This window comes from Saccopteryx bilineata, chromosome 4 (genome assembly GCF_036850765.1).
Source record: "Saccopteryx bilineata isolate mSacBil1 chromosome 4, mSacBil1_pri_phased_curated, whole genome shotgun sequence".
NCBI lineage: Eukaryota > Metazoa > Chordata > Mammalia > Chiroptera > Emballonuridae > Saccopteryx > Saccopteryx bilineata.
Genome location: NC_089493.1, coordinates 273,172,605 through 273,198,346, shown reverse-complemented (window position 1 = coordinate 273,198,346; position 25,742 = coordinate 273,172,605). Strand labels below are relative to the sequence as shown.

General features: G+C 42.0%; 1 protein-coding gene across 12 annotated transcripts in view; it reads left to right on the top strand.

The window, feature by feature from the left end:
* The window catches only part of TMC5 (transmembrane channel like 5), an 81,564-nt gene that overhangs the window by 5,456 nt on the left and 50,366 nt on the right, over positions 1–25,742 (top strand). For 6 of the 12 annotated variants that reach the window (XM_066274722.1, XM_066274718.1, XM_066274716.1 and 3 more), the window contains exon 2: positions 23,282–24,334. In XM_066274722.1, the coding sequence (XP_066130819.1) occupies positions 23,322–24,334 (1,013 nt within the window). In that variant the 5' untranslated portion in view covers positions 23,282–23,321. Of the gene's footprint in view, positions 1–1,272; positions 1,455–18,527; positions 18,662–23,281; positions 24,335–25,742 lie in introns of those variants that run through there. The other 6 variants (XM_066274715.1, XM_066274713.1, XM_066274710.1 and 3 more) reach the window with 3 other exon arrangements.

The following is a 25,742-nucleotide window of genomic DNA, read 5'->3' as shown; positions in this document are numbered from 1 at the left end:
AAAATGGTCTAACTTCGCCTGACCAGGTGGTGGCGCAGTGAATAGAGTGTTGGACTGGGACGCAGAGGACCCAGGTTCAAGACCCCAAGGTCGCCAGCTTGAGCGCAGGCTCATCTGGTTTGAGCAAAAGCTCACCAGCTTGGACCCAAGGTTGCTGGCTTGAGCAAGGGGTTACTCGGTGTGCTGAAGGCCCACGGTCAAGGCACATATGAGAAAGCAATCAATGAACAACTAAGGTGACACAACGAAAAACTGATGATTGATGCTTCTCATCTCTCTCCATGCCTGTCTGTCTGTCCCTATCTATCCCTCTCTCTGACTCTCTCTCTCTCTGTCTCTGTAAAAAAAATAAAGGTCTAACTTCCCCTGGCTGGGTAGCTGAGCTGACTAGAGCATCATCTCAATATGTCAAGGTTGCAAGTTTGATCCCTGGCCAGGGCATATATAAGAATCAACCAATGAATGCATGGATAAGTGGAAAAACAAGTCAATGTTTCTCTTTCTCTCTTCTTTCTCTCCCTCCTCTTTCCTCTCTCTCTCTAAAATTAATAAATAAAAAAATTTTAAATGGTCCAATCTTTTTCAAAGATCAACCCATTTCATTCTTATCAACACTCTGAGCAGATAGGGTACATTGTCTCCATTTTGCAGATGGGAGCAATTGAAGTTCAGAAGGGTAGAGTCCTCTCAGAACTGCACAGTCCTAAGGTGTCACTGAGAGTAGGATTAAAGTCAGCTTGCCCGGAAATGTGGGCTGGCTCCACGCCGCCTGTCCTCTGATTCCTGGAAGGGATGCCATCATAACTGTGAAGGTAAACTGTAAGGTCTGAATGTTGCCCCCGGGGCTGAATCAGCAGAACACAGTGGCTGTGCCTGAGGGTGTTTCATGGAGCATCATGCTCCAGAAAAATGCTTTATTGAATAAATGAAAAGATAGTCTCTTTCTCTTCCACATCACTCTCTAGGGTAAAAAAAAAAAAAAAAAAAAAAGAAAAAAGAAAAAAAGTGACTTACTTCCTTATGGTGTCCAAGAAATAAAATATTCTCTAGAGAAGACTTTGTTCTTTTTACTGCACTTATGCCAAAAGAACATTTGTGAGAGGGAGGGGTTGAAATTCAGGAAGAAGGAAATACACAGTTTGGTCCTTGAGTAAGGGCTGCTTCTTCTCAAACCCAGGACACAAGGGCCATGAGGCAGCCATGATGTTGGGGGTCGAGGACTGATCTGCGTTTAACAAGGGAGACCCAGTTATTCACTGGCCGGCAAAGGGAGACATGATAACCAGGGTGGCATAAGACGGTCACAAGCTGGTAGTCATCCCCTCCTTGAGAGCACAGCAACATAGCTAAGATTAAATAGGGCTGTGTTTAAGGTAGAAAAAGATGGGTCAGTAAAAAAAAAAGGATCTACTGTCTCTGCAAAGTGGAGAGGAAGTGCCTGCATGTTCCCACAGGTAAGAGAGGGTGCTTTGAAGGGGAGGGGGCAGGGACGCAGATGATGGGGAACCCTTCAGAATGTGTCATAGGAGGAGGACAGAAATGGGCTGTCCAGCAGCCGGGTACAGAGAAATGCACAATAAATATTTGTTAGAAGGAAAAATGACTAGGGGAAGTGGCAAGCATGAGAGCATGTGTTGGCTGTAAGAGAAAGCTCTAGAACTGTCTGCCTGAATCAGAATCTGGGCTTCTCTGGATCCTAGTTGTGAGACTGGGTGAGTTACTGTACTTTCCTGGCCTCAGTTTGTGTGTCTGTAGAATGGGCACTATGCTAAGAGCACCCACCTCCATGGGTGGATATTAGGGCTAATAAAATATGGTATGCACTATAAGCACTCAATAAATTTTCCCTTTAACTCTCTCTCCTTTTCCTCCTCATATTTCTCTTCTTCCTCTGATAACAATGATGTTGATAACAATGATCAAAGTTCAGAGAGCAGGGGTTTGAGTCCCATCCTGCCTCTATTTAGCTGTGTAATCTTGGACAAATTACTTAATCTCTCTGGATCTCACTGTAATCATCATATAGTGGGGATAATAAGTCCTCTCCATAAGGTTTAGGGTTTGTTTGTTTGTTTGTTTTACAGAGGGGAGGGAGAGAGAAGTAGGGATGAGCAGGAAGCATCAACAGCTGTCATATGTGCCTTGACCAGGCAAGCCCAGGGTTTCAAACTGTCCACCTCAGCGTTCCAGGTTGATGCTTTATCCACTGCACCAACACCAGTCAGGCAAGGTTGAGGGTTTAATTGCTAATTCATGGCACAGTACCTGGTGTTCAAGTTGGTTCTGGGGAAATGGTCCTGTCTTTAGCTTATTATTATTCTTTCAGGACACAAGAGTCATCAGGTTCAAGGGTTAACTATCTTTTTTTTTTTTTAAAGATTTCTTAAAAAAAATTTTTTTAATTTTATTTATTCATTTTAGAGAGGAGAGAGAGAGACAAGAGAGGGAGAGAGAGAGGAGAGACAGAGAGAGAAGGGGGGAGGAGCTGGAAGCATCAACTCCTATATGTGCCTTGACCAGGCAAGCCCAGGGTTTCGAACTGGCGACCTCAGCATTTCCAGGTCGACGCTTTATCCACTGCGCCACCACAGGTCAGGCTTAACTATCTTTTTTTTTTTTTTTTTTTTTTTTGTATTTTTCTGAAGCTGGAAACGGGGAGAGACAGTCAGAGAGACTCCGGCATGCGCCCGACCGGGATCCACCTGGCACGCCCACCAGGGGGCGACGCTCTGCCCACCAGGGGGCGATGCTCTGCCCCTCCGGGGCGTTGCTCTGTTGCGACCAGAGCCACTCTAACACCTGGGGCAGAGGCCAAGGAGCCATCCCCAGCGCCCGGGCCATCTTTGCTCCAATGGAGCCTTGGCTGCGGGAGGGGAAGAGAGAGACAGAGAGGAAGGAGAGGGGGAGGTGGAGAAGCAGATGGGCGCTTCTCCTGTGTGCCCTGGCCGGGAATCGAACCCGGGACTTCTGCACACCAGGCCGACGCTCTACCACTGAGCCAACCGGCCAGGGCAACTATCTTTTTTAAAGCTCTGTGAATCACTAATGTTTGCCATGAGTCCCCAGAATGTAATGGTGAGAGATAGGGGTGCCTTAGAGCTCAGGTTATTTCCAGTGACCTAAGAGTCAGTGTTCCCAGAGTTAAACCCCAGCTGAGGGAATACTAATCATTAGGTAGGGTCATTTCTAGGAAGGACACTCCTTAATCATACGGAAAGAAGTAAGAGACTGGATGATATTTCTGTATTTTTACAAATAACAGAACAAGTTGTTTCCTATGGCATTTGAATCTGGGTGGGTATCACTTAAAAGAAGAGAAGAAAGTCCTATTACTGTAATTCATAAGAAGAATCAGAGGCCCATAGTTACTGTTCTCAACCTTTCCTGTATTAGCTCCCCCAATAAATGCAAACTAGTGGCTTTCCAAAGGAGAGACAGAATCCCCCCCTATGGTAGAGACTTGTTTTGTAATTGTACTATCAAAGGAAAGGTCTTAAAGTGAGAGGAGGTAGGAGGTGGTCTCCAGGAAGATGGTTTTATTTGCCACAAGAACTGTCATTCCTGAGGTGGGATGACAGTACCTAGCAGCATGAGACTTACAGAACACCTGGATTTAGGGCTCCTGCCTGCCAATGAGCATGTAGCTGAGCCAAATTGGAGCAAAAGGGACAAATCAGTCATCTTAATCAGGTCTTTATTGGAAATGTTATTTGGCTCATCATGGATTTTTGCATTATTTTCTCCTTTTAAAAATATTGCTTTATGATATTTTTCAACTTGATAACTAAGATTTTTGCTACCCCTTAAATTTGCATCCCAGGCCAGCACCTCATTCTTTTACCCTACTGTTGGGTTGTTGTTGTTCAGTGCCAATGGCACTGAATCTAGAAACTTCCCAAGTTTAACATCATACTTACCTATCACAAGCAAAGAGATGGCCAACATCAAGATGTGAATGTGAACAAATGAGTGAAAAAGGGAGCACCCTGGCAGGTTAGGTAGGTCGGAAGAGTGTCGTCCCGAAACATCAAGGTTGCAGGTTCAATCCCTGGTCAGGGCACACATGGGAAGCAACCAAGCAATGCATGACTGAGTGCAACAACAAATGCTTTCCTTCCCCCTCCCCTCTCTCCCTTCCTCTCTCTGTCTCTAAAAATCAGTAAAAATTAAGCCCTGGCCAGATAGCTTGGTTGGTTGGAGCATTGTCCCGGAGCACGGAGGTTGCCAATTTAATTCCCTAGTCAGGGCACATACAGGATACAGGAGCAGCTCGATGTTCCTGTCTCTCTCTCCCTGCCTCTCTCAAAGTAAATAAATAAGAAAGAAAAAGAGAGAAAGAGAATTAGTTTCCCTGAGAGAATGGGTATTTATAATACTCTATTCCAAACTAAACACTACTATGCTGCCTCAAAACCATGGTACCCAGGCCATCTCTGGGGACTGTGGTTGCCCAAAACCTCCACCAGTCCTTTCTTTGCATCTTTAAATCCCTATTTAATTTTTGCATTTGGATTTTTAAACATCATGTTTTATTTTCAAAAAGTCATGAGATATATGTATATACATGTCAAAAAATATTTCAAGTGACACAAAAGTATAGGCAAGAAAGGTAAGTGCTTCTTTCTCCTGACACCTAGACCAGTGGTCCCCACCCCCCTGGCCACGGTACCAGTCCATGGGCCATTTGGTACCGGTCCGCAGAGAAAGAATAAATAACTTACATTATTTCCGTCTTATTTATATTTAAGTCTGAACGATGTTTTATTTTTAAAAAATGACCAGATTCCCTCTGTTACATTCGTCTAAGACTCACTCTTGATGCTTGTCTCGATCACGTGATACATTTATCCATCCCACCCTAAAGGCCGGTCCGTGAAAATATTTTCTGACATTAAACCGGTCCGTGGCCCAAAAAAGGTTGGGGACCACCGACCTAGACCAGATCTCACACTGCAGAGGCAACCAGCTTTAATCCTTTTTGGTTTCAGTGCTTTCACTGCTTTCAGCCACCAGAAATCAAGATGGTTTCTTCCTTCGTCCTACGTCTTTAGTGTGCGCTGACTCTGCTCTATGAAAGCCGAGGAATTTCACTCACACTTGATTTCCTCTTCTTTCTCTTCTGTTCCTTCTAGGCTATTTATTCTCTCTGTTTTATTATTTATATATTTTAAATTTGTTCCTTTTGTAGCAATAAATCAGGGTTTCTCAACCTTTGCATTTATTAGGTAGGATCATTCTTTGCTGGGGGCTGCCAGGGGCACTGTGGGATGGTTAGCAGCATCCCTGGTCTCTACCCACCAGATGCCAGTAGCTCACATATGCACATTCCAGCTGTGACAACCAGAAAGTTGCCTGACTTTGCCAAATGTCCCCTGGAGGCAAAACTACCCCAGTTTGAGAACCACTGCCAGTGTAGATATAGTTACAGATCCATGAACTTCAGACAGTATTTTCTGACTTCCCACTTATGGTGAGGAAATTAGCTTGACATTCTTCTCGGGTCGTTCTTCTCCCATCCATTTACCCAATCCTAGAAAGTATGCTAGACGTTTACCTATCGTGGTTTAGGAATATGTATATCCTGTCTTATACACTACAATGATATGATTCTTGCATTGTCTTTGAGTGGACTGTAAAGATTGATAATACACATGGCTACAGGGTTATAGTTACATGCGTATTAGAGAAGGTGGATCACAGAAAAGGACCTGTAAGAAATTAAGAAAATGTATGGGGTTCCTAAAAATATTCAATTCTAGGAAAAGAATTCACTGCTTGAGTACTCTTCCAGGGTCGTCATGACCACTGTTCTATTACTAGAAGCCTAAAATAATGACTGACAGACAGTATGAAATAAGGAAAGGGACATGTAATCGTTACTAAATCTGAGCCCCTGGAGGAAGCTGATTCTAAAATTCCAGTGAATTGGGTTTTCATTATATGATCTTCCTTAATTATTCAGTCAGGTCAGAGTTTAGTTATTTCACGTTCAGATCATGACTTTCTTATTCAGCTTTTGGGAATGGCTTGGAGTTTCCAAGCATCTTTAATTTTTCTTGTTGACAGAGAAAACACGCACAACTCCGAGCGCATCTGACGTCACGCAGGTTCCTACTCACCCCTTTGGGAGCTGTTATAATTTGCACTGACCACTTTTCAAGACTGTTGCAATTTCTTTCTTTGTGTTGCCGCATCTTATCCTCTAAGAATTTTTAAGCAAACAAAAGCACCGATGATAAACTTTCTAACCTTTTACCCATCTGTCCATGTCTCTATTTTTGTCCTCAGCTTGCTTCTGTAGCTTGGCAAGGCACAGGATCTTAGATTAGGAGTCAATTTCCTCAGGACTTTGTGGGCTTGGAAATGACCTCCCAGTAGCAGTGCCCACACCTCTCTTTTGGTAAGGTTAAATTCTTTACAATGAGGTGTCCATCCTAAAATCAAAGGGAACCCTGTCGTTATCAGAATGGAAGCAGCCTGCTTATTATTCTCTGGGAAGATTAAATAGCTAATTATTGCTCTCAGCCTCTGCAGGAAATCCTTACCTGCCTGCCAGAGCTTGGCACCTTCCTGGCAGTGAGCTGGGGGAGTGTTCCACCTCTGCCAGTCTTACCTGGTGCCTGGTCTACAGTCTCCTCCACCCTGGCTTACCACCCATGCATCCATTCACTTTCTGTATTTTGGAAATTCACTATCTCTAGTCCAATGGTTGCCTCCCTCTTGTCTTGTTCTTTACATTATCATGAATTTATTCCCATTTATACACCTTTTCTGTAATTCACTGAGACTTGAGGAGGGAGGGAAGCTCTGTCCCTCAGGCTCGGTCTGCCATCTCGAATCAGACTGCAGTTTCTTTTGTTACATTCTGAATGTAATATGATATATATTTAGCACTTTGTTCCTTCCTCGCAAATCACTGCAAGAAATTTGTCATGTGAACAATCAAAGACAAATTAAATTTGTCATGTGACTCCATCAAGGACAAGCCATTGAACTTCTGGCAAATGACTTTATGTCTTTGGAAACTATAGAGTACAATGAGGCCAATTTTGGAATCAGCTTACCTGGTTTTATATCCAAGCTCCACTTCTTTTTTTTTTTTTTTAATTTTTATTTATTTATTTATTTTTTACAGAGACAGAGAGTGAGTCAGAGGGAGGGATAGACAGGGACAGAAGACAGGAACACAGAGAGATGAGAAGCATCAATCATTAGTTTTTCCTTGCGCGTTGCAACACCTTAGTTGTTCATTGATTGCTTTCTCATATGTGCCTTGACCGTGGGCCTTCAGCAGACCGAGTAATCCCTTGCTGAAGCCAGCGACCTTGGGTTCAAGCTGGTGGGCTTTTCCTCCAACCAGATGAGCTCGCACTCAAGCTGAGGACCTTGGGGTCTCGAACCCAGGTCCTCTGCATCCCAGTCCGACGCTCTATCCACTGCGCCACCACCTGGTCAGGCTCCAAGCTCCACTTCTTACTGGCTGTGTTTCCTGGCTGAATTACTTAGCTTCCCTGTGCCTCAGTATCCTTCTCAGTAAAGCAAGGGTAATAATGACACCTTTTGTAAGGATTTAATGGGCTAACACCTGTCTGAGTCTCATAACAGTGTCTTACAACATACATATTAGTTGTTTTGTTATCATTGGTTTCTGCAAATCAGGAACAATAATACTTAGGTTGTGTTACATAATGTCTATTTAAATGGGCAGTGTAAGGACTATAAATCAGACTAAATTAGGCTTTTACAGACTGTTGGTTCACAGAAGGGAGGGAGTTTGGGGACCTGAGTGGAAAAGGTAAAGGGATTAAGAAGTATAAGTTGGAAGTTACAGAATACTCATAGAGATATGGTACAGCATAGGGAATTTAATCATAATATTGTAATAACTATATACAGGGAGACCACTCTGTAAATACAAGCTTGTTTAACCACTATGCTGTGCATCTTAAACTAACATAGAATAATATTGAATGTAAACTGTAATTGAAAAACAAACAAACAAAAAAGGACAAAAATAAAATAAAATAAGCCTGTAGCTAAAAAAAAAAAAAAAAAAAAAAAAAAAAAGAAGAATTAAGCTTCCAGTCCAAGGGGTGGATCTAGAAGGAGGTCCTTTTTCTTCTAACAGAGGGAGGCTGGACACAGACCCAGAACCACAGTGTGTCAGGCTCAACCTGGTTTCACTGCCCTTCCTGCCTTTCTAAGACCCACTGGTAGAGAGAGCTGAGAATCCCTAGCCGCAGATGGCATTAGGCTTATCGTTTTTCACTGCTCCTGGCAGGATTCTGAGCACATGGACAGCGGGAAAGGGGCAGGGAGGGTTTCTGTAGCCTGCAGGTCTCCAGGAAGCAGTCCTTCCTTGGGTAGCAGAGGAGCCCACTCCTTCCAGAAGGTATCAGTGGGTACAAAAGCCATGAAGGGCACTTCATGTGGCCCTCTTTCCCCTGGGATGGGCTGGGACACCGCAGCCAGACAAGAAAGCACAGAGATGCCCACGCTCAGGCAATCCACGAATCTACTCCCCCCTCCCACCTTCCCACCTGCTCCTTGCAGCCTCCATTAGCCTGCAGATCTGCAGTGATTCTCAAAGCCTGGTGCACAGAAGAATCGCCAGCAAACCCAATAATAAGGCAGCTCTCAGGTCCCAGCCCAGAACCACGAAATCAAAACTTCTGGGAATAGGACCTGAACTAGGGTGGTTCGCCCAGGTTCCAAGGACAAGGAACTTCCAGTGTTACAACTCAGAACATTCTGGCCAAACTGGGATGAGTTGTTCACCAGATGATCCACAGTGCCCCACCACCTCCCCATCTCCAGCAAGCTCCCAAGTGAATATCACAGACACCCCAGCTTGATGCTCACTGACACACACCGATCAGCAAAGTTTAAATGTTGCAGTTCCTTTGGGCTCTATTCTTCCCTAGACTTGCTCTGTATAATATGGTAACCTCATAAGCCAGGTGTGGCTATTTACATTAAAATTCATTAAAATGAAATTAAATTAAAAATTCAGTTCCTGAGTTGCACTAGCCACATTTAAGTACTCAATAGATACATGAGCCTATTGGTGGCTGTGTTGGACAAACTGATATGGGATGATTTCATCATCAAAGACTTCTATTGGATGACAGTATTGCCCTAGATCAGTGGTCCCCAACCTTTTTTGGGCCACAAACCGGTTTAATGTCAGAAAATATTTTCACAGACTGGCCTTTAGGGTGGGACGGATAAATGTATCATGTGACCAAGATAAGCGTCAAGAGTGAGTCTATAGACGGATGTAACAGAGGGAATCTGGTCATTTAAAAAAAATAAAACATCGTTCAGACTTAAATATAAATAAAATGGAAATAATGTAAGTTATTTATTCTTTCTCTGCAGGCTGGTACCAAATGGCCCACGGAGCAGTACCGGTCTGCAGCCTGGGGGTTGGGGACCACTGCCCTAGATATAGAGTGAGGTTTGAATCCTGTAGAGTAAGGTTTCCTGACCTTGCCACTATTGACATTTTGGGCCAGATAATTCTCTTTTGTGAGTGGCTGTCCTGGGCATTGTAGGATGTTTAGTGGCATCCCTGGGCCTCTAACTAATAAATGCCAATATCGCACCCCTTGCTTCAAGTTATGATGACTGAATATGGCTCCAGACATTGTGAAATCTGCTCTCAAGGGGAAAAATTGGGGCCAAATTGCACTGACTGGGAATCACTGCCCTAGACACATGACTTCCACAAATCTCTTTCTAAAATGGAATAAAAGCCAACCACGCACCCTGCACTTCAGACACACACCAGAATGCAAATGCTGTCCTGCAGTTCAGGCGGATCAACCAGCTTTCCATGTGAGGCCTGTGGCTTTCACCTCCTTTGATGGCAGTCTTATGTACAAGAAAGAAAGTCTGGTTATAAGATATCATTTGCATGGGGTGGTTAGGGTTATAGTAAGGATGAAACCCCTGGGAAGAGTTTGGTCCAGAAATTTCCACTGAGAAAGGATTACAGTTAAAAAGGAGGCATCTTAGTTAGTATAATGAGATTTGAGATGCTTCGAAACATCCGTGTAAATGAAAGAATCATCCCAGTCTTTTCTTGAATTTTCCTTGTGGAGATTAATTGGTGACATTTGCCAACTCTGTCGTCCCAAGTTTCCCAACTCTTATTTTGAAAGATACTGGAACTCATGTAGCACATTTGGCCATTCTCTGAATGTATTTTTACTATGTCTGGATGGTACCCTTCATGGGATTAAAGTTCATATTTACTTTTCAGCCTCTGAAACTTTTTCATGTGCTTAACAAGCTATAAAATCTTACATTCCTTTTGCATTCACAAAATATGATTTTCTTTCCTCATGAATTAAGTCAGTATCTTGAAAATTTAGTAAATTTCTTGATGAAGGGAAAACATAAATAAAAAACAAGAACACATACCCATTTTGTTTAAACTTGCATTTTAATCTTTTTTTTTCTTTTATTAATTTTTAGAGGGGGGGAGAGAAAGAGAGAAAGAGAGAGAAGGGGGAGGGAGGAGCAGGAAGCATCAACTCCCATATGTGCCTTGACCAGGCAAGCCCAGGGTTTTGAACCTGCGACCTCAGCGTTCCAGGTCAATGCTTTATCCACTGCGCCACCACAGGTCAGGTGAACACATACCCATTTTATTTTATTTAGATTTCCCTGCTTCTGTTCATAGCTTTGATATTGGTTCTTGCACACACAGATCTTATTTTCCGAAGGGTCTAAACTTATGGCTACAAATGTACCTGGGTCAGAGGTGGGAAATGCTTGGGAAAGGCCTGTGGGACCTGCACTGACAAATATTTAGTTATGGGAGGGTTTTGTTCAATGGGTTGATTAGAGGTTATGCACTCATATGCTTTTAAGAAACCGTTTGCATTGCCTTTATTTCCTTGTTCTAAAAATCACACGTGACAAGTAAGGGATTTAAGTCTTTGTTTGTTGTGACATCAGTGATGACAGCCAGAATAATCATTAAGCCCAGACAAGCCCAGAAACAACAACGCAGTCTTTGCAAACAAAATCTGCGTCTCTGCTGAAATGTGGATGTGTTTGAGTGTTGGCTCTCCTGCTGCCTGGGCAACCGCTCAGGGACATGTAGTGGCCTTCACCCTTTGTGTTGGAATTGCCTTTCCAAGATAAGGAGAAAGGAATCGAAGCTTCCAGAACTGTGATTATAAAAGTTTTGTTGAAATGAGATGCCTCGTATGAGCCATTTCTTTTGGCTCAAAAAAAAAATTCTTTTTCCTTTCTTTTCAAGAATTTTTGGAAGCACAGACTGGTTGTGTGTGTGTGTGTGTGTGTGTGTGAGAGAGAGAGAGAGAGAGAGAGAGAAAGAGATGGGGGACGGGGGTGAGTACACATTTATATTATGATATAATGTCCATTGTTTCCCCAAATTTAGAAATTTGTATACTATTTTCATAATTTTACCATGCATACTAATAGTTACCTATTCTTTTTTTTTTTAACCTAATATATTTGTCTTAAAAAGAAACTGATGTCATTATTGTAAATGGAGAACTTGGACCACTTGCTTATAAATATAGGTGACTATATAGTTATATGCATACATACATACAGGGAAAACCAAACTGTGTTATTAAATTCTAGCTAGATTTTTAAAAAGATTTTATTTATTTATTTTTAGAGAGGGGAGAGAGAGAGAGAAAGAGAGAGAAAAAAAGGGGACGGGGAGGAACAGGAAACATCAACTCCCAAATGCGCCTTAACCAGGAAAGCCCAGGGTTTTGAATTGGCAACCTCAGTGTTCCAGGTCAACGCTTTACCCACTGCACCACCACTGGTCAGGCCAAATTCTAGCTAGATTATACTGAGTGAAAGAAGCTATATTCTGTGCAATTCCATTTATGAGATATTTTGGAAAAGGCAAAACTATAGGATCAGTGACGGGCAAAGGGTTTGAGGGGTGACAGGAGGGGTTTGGAGTGAGGGAACTGCTCTGTGTCCTGATTGTGGTGGTAGTTAAGCACGTGTTCAAACTCATAGAACTAGGCACCAAAAGATATTTTATTGTATGTTAATTTGAAAATGAAATAGTGATGTTGTAGTCATAAACTGTGGCCTCATGAAGGTTCTGAGCTTGGAGCTTCGCTCTTTGTGGTTAGAGGCAATGGCCAATTCAGAGGTGCTAAACACTTACTAGCACCAATGGAGACTTTACCTGATTGTTAATTCAAAATACTGAATGGGAATTAAAAAAGAAGGAACTATCGCTGGGAGATTCCTTGTTATTTTCCACCAGGGAAATGATCCTTTCGAGAATTCCTGAACTTATCCAAAACCCTCAATTTATAAATGGGATGTATGTGTGCTAAATATGGACCCAGGCATGCGAAGTGCAGGCCCGAGTGAGCCTTTCCCTCCTCCAGAGTAGTCCGGCTGGTGCCCGTGTGGGTCTATCTCCCTTCCTATTGGCTGAGGGCGGCCACCACCAAGGAGGACTAGGTGATGGATGAGACAGATGAGAACGTTGTGGGACAACATTCGTTTGTTCATTAAACGATATTAATTGAGTGCTTTCTACGTGTCAGGCATGGTGTTAGATGCTAGGGATAAAGTGAGCAACATAAAATATCCCTTCCCTTATGGAGCTTTCAGTCGAGTGGAGGACAAATATTAAACAACATGTACACAAACTTAGTTTGTAATTAAGTCCTGTGGGAAAAGGGCAGGATGCTACAGGACAGGCTTTCTAGGGGAACTATGTGAATGTGGAGGGAAAAAGAATGCCTTTCTTTGAAAGAGAGGTTAGCCGTGCCAGAGATTGTAACCTTCCATATATCGTCTGAAGTCCAGGGAAAAGGATTCTAAGCAGAGGGAACAGCATGTACTAAGGCCAAGACGCAGGAAAACAGCCCAGTGGGTTCAGTGCAGGGGTTGGCAAACTACACCATGCAGCTCAAATGTGGCCTGTGAACTAAAATGGTTTTTATATTTTTAAATTGTTGATAAAAGAATAATAATTCATGACATATGAAAACTATGACATTCAAATTTCAGTGTCCATTAACTGAAACACAGACACACCCATTCAATTATGTGTTCTCTGGGGCTGCCAGCTCTCTTTGCGAAGGGCAAGTAGGGTTGGAAATGTGTTCAGGACTGTTGGTTTTCATTTCCTTCTATTGCGGTGACAAATGTTATATTTAACCTTTCAGTGATGGTTTTATTGTGCTTGTTTTGAGGCTGTAAGTGATGTATACTTCAAAAACTCAGTACATCTTGATTACAGCAAATTTTCATTTATTTTAAAGCCTCCATAGTTTATTTGGGGATTGGGCAAAAAGGCATTCACACAGTCAGCATATTCCAGCTCTTTCTGTCTCCCTTTCTCCTACAGTGCTTTAGTGTTTTACTCTTTTTAGAAACTAGTTTTTATTTTTAAATGGCTGTGATTTGGAAAAAAATGTCCTCTTTTTTTGTTTCTACTATTCTTTTTTTTTAATTGTGGTAAAATACACATAACGTCAAATTTATTGTCTTAACCATTTTAAGTGTACATTTTGGTAGTGGTAAGTACATTCACATTGTTATGCAACCAATCTCTAGAACCTTTTTATCTGGTAAAACTGAAACTCTATACCCATTAAACAATGAACAACTCCTGTTTTTTATTTCTATGAGCTTGATTGCTCTAGATAACTCCCACAACTGAAGTTACACAATATTTGTCTTTATCTGACTAGATTATTTTACTTAGAATAGTGTCCTTTAAGGCAGTGGTCCCCAACCCCTGGTACTGGTCCATGGGCCATTTGGTACTGGTCCACAGAGAAAGAATAAATAACTTACATTATTTCCGTTTTATTTATATTTAAGTCTGAATGATGTTTTATTTTTTAATTTAATTTAATTTTATTTATTTTTATTTTTTTGTATTTTTCTGAAGCTGGAAACGGGGAGAGACAGTCAGACAGACTCCCGCATGTGCCCGACCGGGATCCACCCGGCACGCTCACCAGGGGGTGACGCTCTGCCCACCAGGGGGCGATGCTCTGCCCCTCCGGGGCGTTGCTCTGTTGTGACCAGAGCCACTCTAGCGCCTGGGGCAGAGGCCAAGGAGCCATCCCCAGCGCCCGGGCCATCTTTGCTCCAATGGAGCCTCGGCTGCGGGAGGGGAAGAGAGAGACAGAGAGGAAGGAGAGGGTGAGGGGTGGAGAAGCAGATGGGCGCCTCTCCTGTGTGCCCTGGTCAGGAATCGAACCTGGGACTTCCGCACGCCAGGCCGACGCTCTACCTCTGAGCCAACCGGCCAGGGCTGATGTTTTATTTTTAAAAAACGACCAGATTCCGTCTGTTACATCCGTCTAAGACTCACTCTTGACGCTTGTCTCAGTCACATGATACATTTATCCGTCCCACCCTAAAGGCCGGTTTGTGAAAATATCTTCTGACATTAAACCGGTCCGTGGCCCAAAAAAGGTTGGGGACCACTGCTTTAAGGTTTATCCATGTTGTATCCTATGTCAGAATTTCACTCCTTTTTACACTTGATCTTAGCCAGAAGGCCAAGAAGCGGTGAATTTCATTCCTTTTTGAGGCTGAAGAATATTCCACTATGTGGCTATACCAATTCTGTTTATCTATTCATCCATGAGTGAACACTGGGTTTCTTCTACCTTTTGTTTTTTGTGAATAATGCTGTTATGAACATGGGTGTACATATATTTCTTTGACGCCTTGCTTTCGACTCTTTCGGATAAATAGCCAGAAATGGGGTTGCTGGATCATGTGATAATTCTATTTTTAATTATTTGAGAAACCTCCATGCCATTTTCTGTAACAGCTGAACCATTGTACATTCCCACCAACAGTACACAAGAGTTATGATTTGTCCACATCTTTACCAACACTTGTTACTTTCTGAGTTTTTTTGGTTTTTTATTTGTTTGTTTTTATAGTGGCCATTCTTATGGATATGCAGCCATAACTCATTGTGGTTGTGATTTGAATTTATTAATAATTAGTGATGTTAAGCATTATTTTATATACTGTTGGCCATTTGATTATCTTCTTTGGAGAAATGTCTATTTAAACCCTTTGCCCATTTAAAATCTAGGTTATTTGTGAGTATTTTTGTGGTTGAGATATAGAAATTCTTTATATATTCTGGGTATTAACCAGTAATCATATATATAATTTGCAATTATTCTCTCCCATTCCATGTGTTGTTTTTTCACTTTTTTGATTGTGTTCTTTGATGCACTGATGTTTCAAATTTTGATATAGTCCAATTTGTCTACTTTTACTTTTGCTGCCTGTGCCTTTTTTTCACATTCAAGAAACTATTGCCAAACCCAATGTCATGAATCTTTTTCCCTGTTTTCTTCTAACAGTTTTATATTTTCTTAGGTAAGACCTAAAAATTTATTTTGAATTAAATTTATTTCACTTTATTTTGAGTTAAATTTCTTCATATAGTGTAAAGTAAGAGACCAATTTATTTTGAGTTAAATTTTTTATATAGTTTAAGGTAAAAACCAACTTCATTCTTCTGCCTGTGAATACACAGTTTTCTCAACACCATTTGTTGAAAAGGCTGCTCTTTCTGCCTTGAGTGGTTTGGCACCCTTGTAGAAAATCATCTGATCCTATAGAAAAGGGTTTATTTCTGAGCGGTCTGTTCTTTTCCATTGGTCTGTGTGTCTGTCTTATTAACAATTCTTGTCTCTTCTTATTTAGCTTTGTTTATTGTTTTTCTTTCTGCAAAGAAGCCTTTTTTCCCTCCTGAATCAAAATTGTGTTGTTTCTGTTATCTATCTTTAATAGGAGAACAAACTCAGACCATCATTGGTTGTTCAAAAGATTTATGTAATTAAGTAAATAAATTTAAAAGTGAAGAAGTCAGTTTACGTGGGAGATGGCCAAGGGCAGTTAAGGAACTTATATTAAAATCTTTGCTCCTACTGACTATCTGGTAAAACTCGGAGAAGTTACCAGGTTCTTCTAAGCCTTAATTTTCTCATCCATGTAATGGAAACACGAAGAGTCCCTCACACTAAAATGAGTGATGATTCTAGGAGAGTGTGCGTGTCCGTTGCTCTGCTCCATGCGTGGCTCAGAATAGGCAGTAGAATTTATGCCTCACAGTACCCACTTTCTTACTTTGTCTATTTTACTTCCTAACCTAGATGTCACTTTCATCCAAAATGTCACCCCTTTCTCTTTTTCTTTTTTTTCCTTTTTTTTTTTTTTTTTGTATTTTTCTGAAGCTGGAAATGGGGAGAGACAGTCAGACAGACTCCCGCATGCGCCCGACCGGGATCCACCGGACTGGGATCCACCCAGCATGCCCACCAGGGGCCACACTCTGCCCACCAGGGGGCGATGCTCTGCCCCTCCAGGGCCACTCTAGCGCCTGGGGCAGAGGCCAAGGAGCCATCCCCAGCGCCTGGGCCATCTTTGCTCCAATGGAGCCTTGGCTGCGGGAGGGGAAGAGAGAGACAGAGAGGAAGGGGGAGGGGGGTGGAGAAGCAAATGGGCGCTTCTCCTATATGCCCTGGCCGGGAATCGAACCCGGGTGCCCCGCACGCCAGGCTGACGCTCTACCGCTGAGCCAACTGGCCAGGGCCCACCCCTTTCTCTTTAATGAGAAAATCTCCCCTCTGTTTCCCTTCTTTTTTTATTTCCTGTGAATTTTTCTTTGTACCATTGACTTGGAGAGTTGGAAAAGCCTATGTTAATGTCAGTTTAACTTGGTCATTCTCAAACACAGAGGCTGGGGTTTGGGGGAAGGAACAGTGATTATGTCCCCCAAAGACATCTGGCAATGTCTGGACATACCTGGTTGTCACAACTTTAGGAAGATGGTACTGGCACCTATACTCAGAGGCCAGGTCTGCTGCGGACCATCCTACGCGGCATGGGACAGCCCTCCCAACAAAGAATTCTCTGGCTCCAAATGTCAATAGTGCTGAGAAGGAGAAAACCTAGTTTAGCTAGGCTGGTCCTGCCAGTCTTATTTTTCTCTATTAGCGTCTTGCACTAGCCTTTTGCAAGCTGCATTTGGTACTGACTGGGTGTAATCCAGAAAAAAGGGGTCAAAGATCAATTTTCGGAACATCTTTGGTTGTTCTTCTAGGGTAAAAATGTGAAAATGAGTAAGTTACTTACCTGAGGCTGTTAAGAATTAGTACAACTACTTAGGGCCCATCTCCAACAGGAGCTCAAAACATAATATGGCAAAACCACTTCCAGGTCTCTTCCTTGGAGAAATGTGTTCCTGGGCACAGGGAGATGCAGATGAGTACCCACTGATCATTTTAATAGTGAAAAGTGAGCAACAGCTTAAATGTCCATCAGTAGGAGAAGGAATAAATACAACGTAGTTGGGTCATGCAATGGAAAAGTACACAGCCATTGAGAAAAACAAACCTCTAGTCTAGACTGATGTATAAACCATTAGCTACAGTTACTAGAACTATCAACATGGATAAATCTCAAAACCAATTGTGTGTTTAAAAAGACAAGTTGCAGAAAATATATCGGGTATAAAATAGATAGCTGTAAATACAACTTTCATGCATGAAGCTATAGTATTGTCACCTAGTGACACATATATGTGGCTTCACTAGTTTCCTACACTGCTGTAACTAGGTACTATAGACTAGGTGGCCTCAATGACCAAAACTCGCTGTCTCACAGTTCTGGAGGCTGCAAGTCCGAACATAAGGTGTTCGCAGGGGAATGGTCCCTCTGCCACCCAGAGGGAAAGGACCCTTACTTGCCTCTTCCAACCTCTGGTAGCCCCAGACTTTCCTTGCCTTGTGCCAGGATAACACCAGTCTTCACATGGTATTATTCCTGTGTCTCTTCACATGTTCTTCCCTCTGTGTATGTCTCTGTCCAAAAGTGTCTTTTTGATAAGGACATCAGTCATATTGGATTAGGACTCACCCTCACGACCTCATTTTAACTTAATTACCTGTGTAAAGACTCTATTTCTAAATCACATTCTGAGATGCCAAGGGTTAGGTCTTCAATGTATCTTTTTTTGTGGGGACACAATTCAACCCCTAACATTGGTCAAAGTATAAATGATATGACCTGGAAAGTCACACACCAAGTCCATGATAGTGGTGGTTTTCGGACAGAAAAGAAGAAAGTTGGTGGGAAACTGCATGGGGGAGAGGCATAGAGAGCTTCAGCTTTACCGGTAATGTTTTATTTCCTTGGTAAAATAAAACAAATCTTGAATTAATATGACAGAGATTAGTATTTGCTAATATTTGTTCTTTTGTTCTCTGTACTTCACTGTAGTCTAATTTTTTAAAAAAGTTAGTTAGAGGAAAGAAAACAGAAAGCATGTGAGCCAGCATTTCTCGCTTTGCCTATGCACCTGACTGAGCTGTACAGTATGAAATACACTTTTATAGAAGCCAAAGTCCTCTGTTTTTTTGAGTATGTGGCTCTGCTTGCAATCAGCAAGTTGGAAAATTCAGACTTCGGATCAGTGTCAGAGATTGTAACCTTCCGTATATCGTCTGCAGTCCAGCTCCTGTCACTAACTTGCCGGAGGGAAGCCTCAAGTGCATCTGACACCTGTGGTTCCCAACAAGATCTGCAGACCAAGTTGGTTTGTGTAGCTTGCATCCATTTGGGAGAAAGTGAGAAAAATAAAGGAGTAAGTATTTTTTCCATTGATTTTGAGAGAGCAAGGAAGCATCAACTCATTGTTCCACTTAGTTGTACACCTGTTGATTGCTTCTCATACGTGCCCTGACCAAGGCTCAAACTGGTGACCTCAGGGTCCAGCAGCAACCCTGGGATCAAGCTGGCAAGCAACTTCGGCATTCCGAAACAATGCTCCATGCACTGTGCCACTGGTCAAAGCCAAGGAGTGTTTATGAAGCTATTCAACTAAATGGCTTCCCTTTCTTTTGAGATTGGAACCCCCTCTTTTTTAAAAAAAAAATCCGTAGCTCTGGCTGGATAGCTCCGTTGGTTGGAGCATCATTACAGAGTGTGGAGGTTGCCAGTTCAATTCCCTGGTCAGGGCACATACCGGAGCAGATCAATGTTCCTGTCTCTCTTCTTGCCTCTCTCTTTCTCAAAAAAAAAAAGTCCATAAAATGTTTTATGAAATAATAGTGATAGTAGGTTTTTAGCTGTCATTGATTTTAATGTCCTTATTTAGAAAAATAAAATGTTTTTTCTTAAAAAAAATTTTTTTTAATTTGGTCAGTCTTTTAAGCCTGACATGTAGTGGCGCAGTGGATAAAGCGTCAAACTGGAACACTGAGGTCGCCAGTTTGAAACCCTGATCTTGCCTGGTCAAGGTATATATGGGAGTTGATGCTTCCTGCTCCTCCCCCTTCTCTCTCTCTCTCTTGCTTTCTCTCTCTCTCTTAGCTTTCTCTCTCAAATGAATCGTCTTAAAAATATTTTTAAAAGTTTGGTTGATCTTTTAAATCAAACGGGTAGTGGCTCATTGGAACTAGTTAGGAATTTCTATAGAATCACTTTGATAATTTGACATTGGGTTTTAAATATGTACCTCATATCATGTATAGAATCGTAACTAGCATAAGCAATGTTGATTTCATTTAGGTTGTAAGGTTTACCTTGCCACCTGTTGGCCTGACAAAGTTCACTCCTTTAGGAAAACATGATAGGTACATCTAAAATTAGAATTTGTGGCTTTGCTTTGCCTCTTATCGGGTGTTGTCTTGCATTTAGTGATCAGGTTTGTTGTTTTATGGGTCTCTGTTTTCTTTTCTTTCAGGTAATAAATGACCTCATTAGTAAAATTCACCTTTGCATAGTTGACAACAGCATGGCCATGATATCCTGGCCTTGACCTGGGTCAGGAAGTAGACAAAGGAGATTAGAGAGAAGAGCCATGACCAGAAATTTATTGCTGGTGTAAATCTAAAAATAATTTTTTATTGATCTGAGAGAGAGGAAGGGAGCAAGAGAGAGAAGGGAAAGCTGAGAGAGAGAGAGAGAGAGAAGCATCAACTCGTTGTTCCACTTAGTTGTTCCATTCAGTTGTGTACTCATTGATTGCTTCTTGTACATGCTCTGACCAGGAATGGGACACACTATCTTGGTGTGCCAAGATAACACTTTATCCACTGAGCCACTGGTCGGGGCCTAAAACATTCTCTTTTGATAACACTATGATTTTTCACTATGCAGATGAGTTAACAGATTTGGCCCCTTCCCTGTTGATGGGCCTTTGGATTATTTCCAGTTGTTTGTTATTATGCCCAAAGTTTGGCATGACAACCCAAATGACTCTGTTCCTGTATTTTGTGAGGTTGGCAGCTGCAGAAAAGAGCTGTGGGTGGCTTACCTTGGCTTATGTTGGTTTAAGACCGGCCAAGCTAAGAGCAGCAGAGAGACCCAGAGAAATAGCCTTAATGTTACCTTATCATGGTTATAAAATGTACAGTTTAAGTCCTCACTTAATGTTATCAATAGGTTCGGTGACTTTAAGTGAAATGCTGTGTATGTAACAAAGCCTATTGTACCATAGGCTAATTGATATGAACAAGAATTAAGTTCCTACAGCATCTCATCAATGTTAAAATGCAATGACATGAACAAAGTGACATTCTTCAAAGACCTGCAATAATTTAATCTTGATTATTCCTGGACTAGCTGAATGATAAATGCAAGGTTGTTATGCTCACCCATTCAAACCAGGAACCTTGCAAGGTCAAACTGGGACTCTACAATGAACAGACTTATACTCTGGTTTCTCTTCAAATCGCATAAATCTTTCACCTTTTACAATGAACAGACTTAGAAAGCATATAATTGCTTGGGATTGTGACTGAAAACCATTGAAACAGTGAAGTGGGAAACCCTAAGTGGGATGTCAAAAAGGAGGATTCAGAATAGATGGTTCAGTGGCCCTTATTAAGAAGGTACCAGAGCAGTAAGATCTGGAGGGGAAATAAGTATCTCATCCTCCTTGTTCTTTTTCTAAGACACGAAGCAAAATTACTCCTCTGAAAGGGCAGGGTATTTGTTCCTCTAACGGTGAATAGGAAACTATGAGTAAGGCTCTTAGATGACCACGCCTACTTCATTTGACCATTAATATAAGACTATTTCCTTATAATTATTTCCTCCTCTCTTTCCTTTCCCAATCCTTTTCTGTGGGCTTAGCTTTTTGTTTATTTAGGAATTTGTCCCAGTGCAGTTTGGTAGTGGTTAAAGCATCATTTGTGCTTAGACTGTGAAAAAGGCATGCAGTATACAAACTCCTATCTAATGACATTAGTAGAACAGAGAATGGTATCCATAACTTGAAACTAAGTGTTAGCTGATCATATATAACGTCTATCTATCTATCTATTAATCTATCTATCTATCCATCTATCCATTCATCTACCCATCTACCTACTTCCTACTTATCTATCATCTACCTATCATCTAGCTTTGTATCCGTGTGTGTGCTATATGAATATATATGTGAATAAGTATGTATAAATAGATTTATCAGAGACTCTGAACAAAGCTGACTTATATCAGTCAGTCTAGGCTGAGCTCTGGCACATCAAGAAACAAGCTTAAAATCTCAGTGGTTTAACACATAAAGCTTATTACTTGCTCATGAAAGATATTGTGGGTTCATGGAAGCAGAGGTGGACTGTGCTCCATTTAGTAATGCAGGAACCTAGGCTGATGAATGGGACCTCATCTGAAGTGTCACTTGTTGCTTTGGCAGGAGAAAAGGGAGCCAGAGGGTTGAGCTTTGGCAGTTAAATGTTTGGCTTAGAAATATCACGGCACTTATGCTCACAGCCCATTGGCCAGAAATAGCTGTATGCCACTGCCTTACTGCAAGGTGGTTGCTCATCTCCTCACAGTGACCTGGAGGAGTCACCAGAGCCTTCTCTCCACTCTAGTCCTGCTGCTTATCTTTCACTAGAGCACATGTTGAGTGTGGGGTTGCCAGCTTGAGTGTGGGATCATAGACATGTCCCCAGTGGTCGCTGGCTTGAGCCCAAAGGTTGCTGGCCTGAAGTTCAAGGTCGCTGGCTTGAGCCCAAGGTCTCTGGCTTGAACAAGGGGTCACTGGCTCAGCTGGAGCCTCCATTCAAGGCACATATGAGAAAGTAGTCAATGAACAAGTAAGGTGCCACAACTATGAGTTGATGCTTATCTCTCTCCCTTCCTGTCTGTCTCTGCCTGTCTCTCTCTTTCACAAAAAAGAAAAGAAAAGAAAAAAGATTAAAACTTCAACATTTCTGATTTGAAAGTATGCCATTTCTATAGATGAGAGCTCATGGAATTCATAAAATCACATTTTCAAACTGGAAAGGATGCTACCAATTGTCTCCTTACCTGAGTCCTCTATTTACCATTAACTATTCTTCTTTTTGAGCACACATACTAATTTATGCATTGAACCCTAGAACCACTAGGCAATAAAGTACTCAAAAGGTCCTTGTTCCTTCCAATCTTTTGGATCATTATACCCCTCTCTCCCAACTGAGGGATTATATTGGTCAGGATATAAGTTTGGCCACATGCATCAGAGACCCAAAAAACAGTTTACGTAAGATAAATGTTTCTGTTTTGTTTTACATAAATGCCCAAGATGATATATCAGCAACCCAGCTTCTTCCTTCTGTTGTGCTGCTTATCCCTAGTGTGGGTGCTGCCTTTGTGTGCATGCCCTATCAGTGGTCCCCAACCTTTTTGGGGCCACGGACCGGTTTAATGTCAGAAAATATTTTCACAGACCAGCCTTTAGGGTGGGATGGATAAATGTATCATGTGACCGAGACAAGCATCAAGAGTGAGTCTTAGATGAATGTAACAGAGGGAATCTGGTCATTTTTTTAAAAAATAAAACGTTGTTCAGGCTTAAATATAAATAAAACGAAAATCATGTAAGTTATTTATTCTTTCTCTGCGGACCGTTACCAAATGACCCACGGACTGGTACCGGTCCGCAGCCCGGGGGTTGGGGACCAGTGCCCTAGATAGTACACCATCATTTCTACACTGCAGCCCACAAGAAGCAAGGACTGAGAATGGGAGGGATACCCCTCCCCTTTAGGAGCACAACCTGGAAGTTGTATATATGACTTCTGCTCACATCCCATTGATCATGGTAATGGCCACACCTAGGTGCACAGGAGGCTGGGAAACATAGACTTTATTCTGGGCAACTGAGTACCCAACTATGAAAGAAAGGAGGACAAATACTGAAAGATAACCAGCAATCTCTATAGGGAGGAAAGGAAAACATCTGACCTTTTCCTTCCTTTTTGTTTTTCAGATTTAAAAAGACGTCCCCAGGGTAAAGGAGCTGTCCCAGCATGTCTGCCTACTACAGGAATACTGCGTATAAGGAAGATCCAGATGACCCTGACTACTCAGGGTCTCAGAACCACACACAGGGGTATTTTAAAACTCAGGATTATCCCAATTCTCTAGGCCCTCTGAACAACTCCAATTACTCCAAAACCAGGGGCAACCCATACTCTGCAGACCCCAGAACAAGTCCAGACTATTCCAGGTCTCTAGCAAAACCAGATTATCCTGGATTTTTGAGTAATCCAGACTCTCCTGGCACCAGAAACAATCTTTACTCTGCAGACTCCAGAAGAAATCCAGTTCCAGACTATCCTGAATCTCTAGCAGAGCCAGATTACCCTGGATCTCAGAGTAATCCAGACTACCGTAGCACCAGGAGCAATCCCTACTCTGCAGGCTCCAGAAGAAGTTCAGACTATCCTGCATCTCTGGCAGAACCAGATTATCCTGGATCTCAGAGTAATCCAGGCTACCAAAGCACCAGGAGCAATCCATACTCTGCAGGATCCAGAAGAAGTTCAGACTATCCCACATCTCTGGAAAAGCCTGATTATATTGGATCTTGGAACAATGCATACCATCCACATTCATTCAAAAAACCGGATTACTCTGAATCTCAACCAAATCCTGACTTCGCAGGTTCTAGAAGCAGTGGAAACTATGCAGGCTCCAGAAGAAATCCTGATTATCTTGGCTCCTTGGGAGAACCAGACTATCCTGGAGCTCAGGGACATGCTAACCATCCTGACCCCAGAGCCAATTCCAGCCATCCAGGCTCTAGAAGGAGTCAGGAATATACTGGTTCCAGAACCAAATCATATATAGACACTCTGGGAGAGCCTGATTATCCAGGAGCTGAATGTCAACCTAACTCTCCAAACTTTTTAAGGAAACCAGACTATCATGGTGCCGAGGACTACCAGAACTCTCCAAATTTTTGGGGAGAGCCTGATTACCCAAACGCTGAGGATGGTCATGAATATAGCTCTTCAGATGCTCCAGAAATGACCAGGGAGTAAGTGCAGGCATCTCCTTCCACTTGGGGTGGGGGTTGAGTCGATGAAATTTGGCTGCATTGTATGGGTTAGGGACACGTATGGTGGTTTTTGTGACCTGAAGTTGTGGTGAAACTTTCATACCTGCCTGTAGACTTCACCTGGGCCATGGACTCTCAGCCTGAGGCTTCAAACTTTTACCTGAACATAATCTTTCATTACCTCTTGCTTGGATAACACTCTCCCAATCTCCATTTAGTATCCAGTTCCTGAAAAACATTGAGATCTCCACTGTTTTTTCTTAATACATTTTAATTTTTAAAAAATTTTGAGAGAAAGAGAGAGACAGGAAGGGAGAGAGATGAGAAGCATCAACTCATAGTTGCTTCACTTTAGTTGTTCATTGATTGCTTTTCATATGTGCCTTGACCAAGGGGCTGCAGCCAAGCCAGTGACCCCTTGCTCAAGCCAGTGACCTTGAGTTCAAGCCAGCAAGCCTGTGCTCAAGCTGGATGAGTCAGCACTCAACCTGGCCACCTCAGGGTTTCAAACCTAGGACCTTAGCCTCCCAGTTTGACGCTCTACCCACTGCGCCACCACCAATCAGGCAGATCCCCATTGTTTTGACCTGCTATTTTGTAGGTCAAAGACTTGATAAAGTTAACACTTGATAGTTACAACATTTTAACCAGAAGTATATCAACAGGAATGCATTGTAGTAAATAAAATGTCTTGAAGAACTAACTGCATGAACACAATTTAATTCCTCCATTGATTATCTTTATGGCTGAGCTATAAAATCACTTTAATATTCCAGCAATTTTTTTGTTGTTGAAAAATTTTACTAAATGTAGTTCTGAACATTACAGTGCTAGTTTGGGTGACTCAGTCTTACTAAATTTAATTTTTTCTGGGTTACAGTTTTCAATGTTCATGTATCCAACAAGATGTGATTCTTTAGTCAGGTTTTTTTTTTTTTTCTGTAACAAATTTTACCACGTGAAATTTTAACCAATATGAGTCTCATTTTTGTATGTACTATTTCTACTAGTGATATTTATGACATCAACAAAAACTAATGACTTGTATTTATCTTGAGTAACAAAAACATGAGATTTGTATGTGTAGCAGGGTCAAAATGTCTTCAGGTCCTAAAAAGTAGGGTTAACAAGACCAGGTCAAAATGCCCTCTTTGGACTTGTCCCCCTGCCTGATTCATCATTCCAAAATATACTTCTGACCCTGTCACTCTTTTGCTTCTTATCTTCCATGAGTCCCTATAAACTTTGGGGGGAAGGCCACTACACCTGTGAGAACATTTAAGAATAAGCATGTACTGGGAAAATTGTAAGATGCCAAAGACCAGCCTGATTGACTTGACCTCCCTTCTCCTCTCCTATCCTTTCTCCACCTTAACCTTATATCCAA